General features: G+C 31.9%; 1 protein-coding gene across 3 annotated transcripts in view; it reads right to left on the bottom strand.

The window, feature by feature from the left end:
• Positions 1 to 1,037: 1,037 nt before the first annotated feature.
• The window catches only part of LOC108736696, a 141,969-nt gene continuing 135,068 nt past the window's right edge, over positions 1,038 to 7,938 (bottom strand). For all 3 annotated transcript variants that reach the window (XM_018469224.2, XM_018469223.2, XM_018469225.2), the window contains 3 exons: positions 5,891 to 6,025; positions 3,148 to 3,383; positions 1,038 to 3,026 (listed from right to left, as the gene is read on the bottom strand). In XM_018469224.2, coding sequence (XP_018324726.1) covers positions 2,225 to 3,026; positions 3,148 to 3,383; positions 5,891 to 6,025 — 1,173 coding nt within the window. In that variant the 3' untranslated portion in view covers positions 1,038 to 2,224. The remainder of the gene's footprint in view (positions 3,027 to 3,147; positions 3,384 to 5,890; positions 6,026 to 7,938) is intronic.

Raw genomic sequence — 7,938 nt, 5'->3', positions numbered from 1 at the left:
TACTGTAATAAAGATATCTTACTGTTGTGGTATTATATAGTTTATTTTATTTATGTACCTATACATACATACATATATCTTTAAAATGTCAAATAAAAACTATTTCATATGTTTTTATGTTTAACTTAATGATCAGTGTTTGTAAAAGTAATCTTTTTACAATTTATCAATAAATAATTAAATATATGAAGTTCAGAAATTGTTTTATTTATTTTTTACCACTCTGTTCATTGTAATTTCATTTCTTAAAAGAAGTTTACTCCCCTTTATGGAATAAACAAGTAAATAATCTAGAAATTTAAAAAAGTTCTTGCAATATGTGGAAATGATAAGTGCCTCCTCAAAAAGATCAAATTCCAACAACAACGTATAGGAGAAACTTAAATTTTCGAACCTTTGTATCAGGAGAGCATAAATGGCATCCGGTCTTTTTTCATCAAATTATTTGTTGGTTAGACCTCGTATAGATCGAAAAACTTAAAATTTCGAACCTTTGTATCAGGAGAGCATAAGTGGCTTCAGATCTTTTTTTGTCTAATTATTTGTTGATCGGACCTTGTATAGATCAAGAAACTTAAATTTTCGAACCTTTGTATTAGGAGAGCATAAGTGGCTGTGGGTCTTTTTTATCTAATAATTTACGGGAAATTTTCATCCTATACGAGGTCTGGTCAACAAATAATATGACGAAAAAAGACCGGTTGCCACTTATGCTCTCCTAATACAAAGGTTCGAAAATTTATGTTTCTCGACCTATACGAGGTCTAATCACCAAATAATTTGACGAAATTGATTGGACTGATGGAATTTGATTTTTTGAGGCGGCACTTATCATTTCCACAAATTACAAGAACCTTTTATGCTGATTTTATATGATTGTCTAATTACACTCACGTTATTGAAGAAAATGCATGCCTTTAAGAGGGTTGGATGTAATTAATATACATGAATCTGTTGAAAGAGTTTATTTATAAATAATGTTATAAATTAAATAAGTGATATACATCAAATTACAAATAAATTGTTGAAGCTTCGTATTTATTTACAAATAGACATTCATACCATGAAAGTTTATTAATTAATTACAAATTGTAAGAACTTATTGGTAAAAAAGTTTCGAACTACTAATATTTACAACTGAAGACACCATATTTAATTAAATGCTATAAATTGGACGAGATAATTTAGGATATTAAAAATTTATTAGGGGAGTACTGTTACAAACATAGTAAGCAATTTAAAGGTCAAAATCTGTATGATTAATATAACAAAATGTACATTATGTCCGTATATTATTTAACATAATGGGTGACAAGAGTAAGGTTGAGTGAATAATGCAGTCTCACATTTCTTAAATAGCTAGTTTACATAATAATGAGTAAAATCACAAACATGTGCATCTATTCTCTGTTTTTGAGGATTTAACTGATCTTTGAATACAGACTAAGTCTCTTTAGTAGCAAGCACCTGCACATAAACACTTATCCTTCTATTAAGACTGTAACTACTTATAAGGACACTCTTATTTTTGAAAGTAAGCACTCAGAATGTACGCAACAAAAATTTGAGACCAAACCAAGCTTTCAACTTTATGCATTCCACTCAATGTTTATAATTTTTTACAGTTTTTATGCAGTAACAGTACAATTACATGTTTTATGGAGTAATACTTTATCACTTGTATTGTTTATTATTGAAATTAAGAAAAAAATATTGGGCAGTATGTATTGAATGCATTAAACAATTGTGAGCACACCAACATTGATTAATAAATAATATTAACAATTAAAGAAGAAATTGTATTTCATTCTCCTCTTTCATTCCGTGAAAATTAAACCACAAAACAAAATTACTTTTCTTACTGTAGTTAAAAGTTTCTACAGATACATTAATAAATAAATAGAAGATTTCAATTAATGAATTAAGAAATAAACGAATAAATAATATCTAATAGCAAACTTTGCTAATATGTAAATTCTTAAACGAATAATTTATGATTTAATATTTGACATTTTATTAGCAAAATATCTAAATAAATCATCACTTTATTGATAATACTGAAAGAATACTTTGCTGAAAAGTATTACTTTGAAATATCGAAAATTAATTAACAAAAATGACGTGTGTGCCGAATGCTATATTAATCCTAAAAGGCACTTCCTACCGCCGTAATTCTAAGAGACTATCTATTTATTTAGCAAATCAGTAAATGGCGATATTTTCTTTAAACCCATAGAACTTTTAATGGCTTATTCATTTCCACTTTTCCTTCAACTGGCGACGAATTCCACCTTTTGTGCATACAACTGTTATCAGGTGTTTGCCATAACTTTCTATCCTCCTGGGACGGTTTCTTCTGGTTAGAATTCTGCCTGGTGTTGTTATCGTGCAGCATACTTCTTAAAAGTGCTTCTTTAGACTTATTTCCAACTTCCTCGTATGAAACAACAGGAATTCCAAGCTCCTGGAACGAATTCATCGAAGAGAATCCACTCTCGTCTTCTGCTGAGCTCACACTACTCATTGGAGGAGTGACAGAAGTCTCTGGCTCCGTTCTCTTCTTTACATTTATCGCGGAAGACCGTTGAGAAGAAATACTGGCTCTTCTACTTGAATTTGTTCTGATTTCATTTGCAAATACGAAGTCTTTGGGATCAAAATCGTGGGAATCAGACGATTTGTTGGACAGCGTTTCTGCATGGAAGGAATTACATTTCAGAGCATGTTGTCTTCGCAGTACGGCTTTTCTGCTCAGAGAGCCTTCCGAGCAGGCTAATTGGGGACTGGAGGCGGCAAAAGGGGGCCTTTGGAAGTGCTTTTCTGGACTACTGAAACTGCTATCATAGTGATGAGCGCTTGTTGCTGGAGATGGAGATCGATTAGTGGTTATGGTAGCTAAGTGAACGAGATCGGGTTCGCGAGTGTTGAGCAAGGATTCGGCAGTACGCAGGAGACGAAATGCTTCCTGGGATAATTTTTCTGGAGGGATTTCTTCAGGAGAAGCTTGTTCCTTTTTTCGTCTTCTCCTGCAACAAATGAGAAATAAAAAACTTTAAATTTTAAGATTCATAAAGATAACGCATTACTCGATAAAAAAAACTTTTACAAGTTTCATTTCAACCACCTACTAAGCTGAAATATACATACCATGTAAAATCCCTGTAAGCTGTATGATCTTTGTTGCTTTTCTCTAAAGCATCTTGCGGTTGATGCTGTTCTTCTGAACTTGCACTGACTTCATGTTGACTTAGAGATCTGACCACATTCTGTTTGCCATTGTTGATAAGCCTTGTCCCTAAATGTTCCAAACTTCGATGCGCCCTTTCTAAAAAAGCCACCACTTGTTTCATAACTGCTTGGTACATCTGTCTGCTTTCCTCTGTCTAAAATTAAAGAAAAATAGATAATTCTGAAATTAATGATCCGAATCATTAGAAATACTATAAAAAAATTACAGTTTAAATTAAAAACTAACGCTAGTAAATATACTGAAATGACATCACGTAATACTTATGTATTTTTCATGACGGGGTAAATTTCCAAAATGTCCAAATGCATTCATCATTTATTCATTATAGTTTTTTGTAAGTAATTTCAATATACAGATCTCGCTTTAATCATGCTTCCATTTCTTCCTCTCATTTTACTTGCTGAATCAAAGCCAATGGAGGGGTAAATGAGGTTTCTTTCCTAAACTAACACACATGCTTCGCCTTTTGGTGTGAAAGCTTTATCAAGGCTACAAATAATAACAAAGGTTATTAATCAGTATCGATTATAATTTCTGTGATTATTTCTAGCCTCAATAAAAAATTCGTCCACGTATAATTAAATAACATTAAAAATTAAAAACCAAATTTTTAGACATTCACCTAAGCCAAACGTTTGAGAACGTTTGTGTGTAAATGATATTGTTTGTGACTAATTAATTAATTAGTAATTATTTCATTACTTAAGCCACCATTTTTTTATAATCCATAGTAAAATAGACTCCGGGTACTCAATAGAGTAGAAATCGTTTGTAATTTCTGAATACGCAAATGAAAATGTTTGTGACAATTTATTTCTCAGATGAAAACGAAAAATAAACTTACTTTTTCAATGCCCTGTAATGTAAGCTTAAGTAATCTTATACTAAAAATAAATGTTACCTACCACAAATCTAATATAATATATTTTATTATTCACTGATTTTAATAGTATTGTTTATTGTTTAATTTGTTTTCCTGTTAATTATTGAATAACTGTTTTCAAAACAATCCTAAACAGTTTTTTTGTTAAAACAAGAATTTGTAGTGAGAAATAGGTAAATGCAGCACGCAATTTTTACTGAATTTGCACACAATACCCGCTATTAATTTTTAAAAGGAGCTTTAGTTGAGCAATGTGCAATTATTGGTAAAACTTTCTACATTATGTAACACATCTGTTTAGCAAGAATTGTTAAAATTTTTTTCCAAGTTTCCATACACAGAATAATTTTTCTAATGAAAAACAAGGGTCAATCCATAAAATACGACACTCAGAATTTCTCCTTTTAGGACCCCTCCCATCCTTTTCATCACGCTGTCACATTTTCAGCAACCCCCCCCCCCTAACAAATAATACGTCACAAAAGCTAGCCAACCCCCTATAAACGATTTCTTGTGCATAAAAAAAATTGAAACAATAATTTTTGTATATATTGTATATAGTTATACTTGAGAATGACATTCCATAGTAATAAAAAATTTTAAGGACTGCCAAGTTATGAACAAGTAAAATAAAATTGATAAACTGCGAAAGTCACATTTCCTTAGACCTCAATCCGGCCTTCGTCATATCTCGTCACTCTAAGCAATATCCCTCCCTCCCCTTTATTTACGAACTCATTTTATGAACGACCTTTGACACATTTTTCCAATAAAGAGGAAACGCCGTTTTGAAAAAAATCAACAAAAGACAGCTGTACTTATAACTGAATATTATTTAATAATAGGTAATTATTAACCAGTTCGAAAATATTTTGTATATATTTATTTTATGTCATGGTATTTGGAACTTAGTTCAAGCTCGATACAGCTATAATTGTACCGAACATTGGCACTTCAAGATTGAGTGAACATTGGACTGGAATTGACAAAACTATAATTGATTGCTCATTACCCCTTGATATTTAAAGGTTAGACAAACCTATACCTGGTTGCTTACTACTGGACCAAACTTAGCAAGATGTTGATGTACTGAAACTTGGTACTTGAAGATTGTGTGAACATTGGTCCAATATTGACAAACCTATACTTAGTTGCCCAGTACTAGACCAATCTTAGCAAAACGACAATTTACCGAACCTTGGCACTTAAAGATTGGGCGAACAATGTTCTAGTATTGACAAACCTATACTTATATGCTCACTACTACACTTTGATATTTAAAGATTGGGCGAACATTGATCCAGTATTGACACACCTATACTTAGTTGTTCACTATTTAGGCGAACATTGGTTCAATGTTGACAAACCTATACTTAGTTGCACAGTATTACACCAATTTTAATAATACGTCAATGTACCGAACCGTGGCACATAATGATTAGGCGAACATTGGTCTGGTATGGACAAACTTACACTTGGTTGCTCGCTACACCTTAATATTTGAATATTGGGCAAACATTGATCCAGTATTGACAAACCTATACTTAGTTGCCCAGTACTACATAAACTTGGCACTTGGTCTAATATTGACAAGCCAATGTTACTACTGGTCCATGTTCGTGTCTGTCGCCGACTCCGATATTTCCTATATCTATATAGGTAAACGTAAGGTAAAGTCTTCTTTCACGGGGAAATTAAGTTTTCTTGTTTTAGCGTCACATTTTGTATTGTTTTAGTTATTGATTGAAAGTACCTACCTGTTTTAGTTGCCATTGTAGCGTTTCAAGCTGAGATTTAAGCAGCAAGTTTTCAACGGAAAAATCAGGAGCACTACTCGAACTGTCTACAGAATCCTTTCGAATGGTGGTGCGGACAGGTCTGGCCTGATATTCCTGTAACAAAAAGATATTAATTACTTAACCATATTAGATAGATATTAGACAGTTATTTACAAAATCTTTTTTATCTAAATAACAGATTGAAAGTTTGTTTATAATCCACAAAATAATTTTACAGGCCTTATGTCCTGTGGGCGAAAAGCTAAAACAAAGGGGAATAAAAATTTGTCTATAGTTCTGGCACATTATCTAAAATTAGTTTAAAATTGCTTTTGAAGGTTTATTATCGTCGCACCGTGAAATCTACAAATGTAGTTCAAAAAAATCTTTTAATTACCTATTGTAAATGTTACGTTGTCGAATTATAACTTTATATCACATCAATGAATGGATACATAAAGGAAGTGGACAAGAAAATATGTGAATGTAGGTACTAATTAAATTTAATTGGCACCTAAATCATGCTTCATTCTACTACAAAAAACCATTTACAGAAGTTCCCCTTGCATTTGATAAAAAATCATCAACATAAGGCGGTGAGTATGAAGATTCGCACTTCCACTCCTTTCTATTTCTAACCAATTTTCGTACATCTCAAAACCAAAAACAGTATATAATTTATTGAAGACTTAAAACTATTACCCTATTTTTTAATATTTTAATTTATTTTGAGTTTTACTCTGCGATTGTTTCGGGTTTTTAGGTCCTTGTTAACAGAACTTATTTGACCCGGAAATGAACCGGTGACCTTCCCAATCCTAAGTAATGATCTAAACTTCTAGGTCATGCCGCTAGGTCATTCGCACTTCTATGCTCGCGAATNAACCCAGTTCAATTATTGATAACGCAAAAATAATAAAATGAAATAGCCACGTCCAATTGAATGGAAGGCGATAAAAAAAATGTAAAAATCAAATCGATTATTACATTTTCTATTGACCAGTTGTTACTACTACGACGTTTTGCGGTCAATTTTAAACTGGCAGAGACCGATACTGACGCGAAGAACCGCTCTCCAACATAATTTTCATCGATAATTGTTGATAGATGATGAAGCTTTTTTCCGATATGATCTCTTCAAGTAGGTATACTTTCAAGATTAATTTATTTTATGTCATGGTATTTGGAACTTAGTTCAAGCTCGATACAGCTATAATTGTACCGAACATTGGCACTTCAAGATTGAGTGAACATTGGNAGAACCGCTCTCCAACATAATTTTCATCGATAATTGTTGATAGATGATGAAGCTTTTTTCCGATATGATCTCTTCAAGTGGGTATACTTTCAAGATTAAATCTATTCGAGTTACAGTTACGTACTCCTTTTTTTATTGGCGTATTAGCATATATATATATAGACTTATATATACTGTTAAAAACTTGACCCTTTACCAATTTTTATTAAGGTTAGCGTTATTATAGGCAGTTCAGAATGACATGAACCGTCAGATATTGTACATTTAGAAAGCAATGACTCGACTGTTATTCTATTGATTATAAGCATGTGCTACGGACAGATCTCTAGATAAACTGTCAAATGTTTTTATTTAAGAGACAGAAATGTAAAAATCAACAAACGGGCGAAGTTTTATCACTGCCCAACCCAAGGCCAAGTTTCGTGTCATACTAAATTACCTCTACATAGGCGCTGAATTTGTTCTATTTCCAAAATTATCATTAATAATTAGCAACTTTACCTGGATACCTAGCCGAGTCAAAATAAAAGATTATTGGCATATTTCGTTGGGATTTATTATTATTCAATAATAAAATTTTAGCGGATCTTAATGTTTCTCAATCTTCATTCTGTTGCCGTGTCTGCAGATTCAAAAAACAAAGAAAAAAAAGTTCGTTACTTTCAGTTTTTTTAGATATAATGTTAAATAATCCTTTGTAAATAGCGCAAAAATGATAGCAAAAAAATCTAATAAACTATAAGGGGTTAATTTTAATATTAATTCAACG

Source organism: Agrilus planipennis, unplaced genomic scaffold, assembly GCF_000699045.2.
Source record: "Agrilus planipennis isolate EAB-ADULT unplaced genomic scaffold, Apla_2.0 scaffold170, whole genome shotgun sequence".
In the NCBI taxonomy this organism is placed as follows: Eukaryota; Metazoa; Arthropoda; class Insecta; order Coleoptera; family Buprestidae; genus Agrilus; species Agrilus planipennis.
The sequence above is the reverse complement of the archived record's forward strand: the minus strand, read 5'-3'. Positions and strand labels throughout refer to the sequence as shown.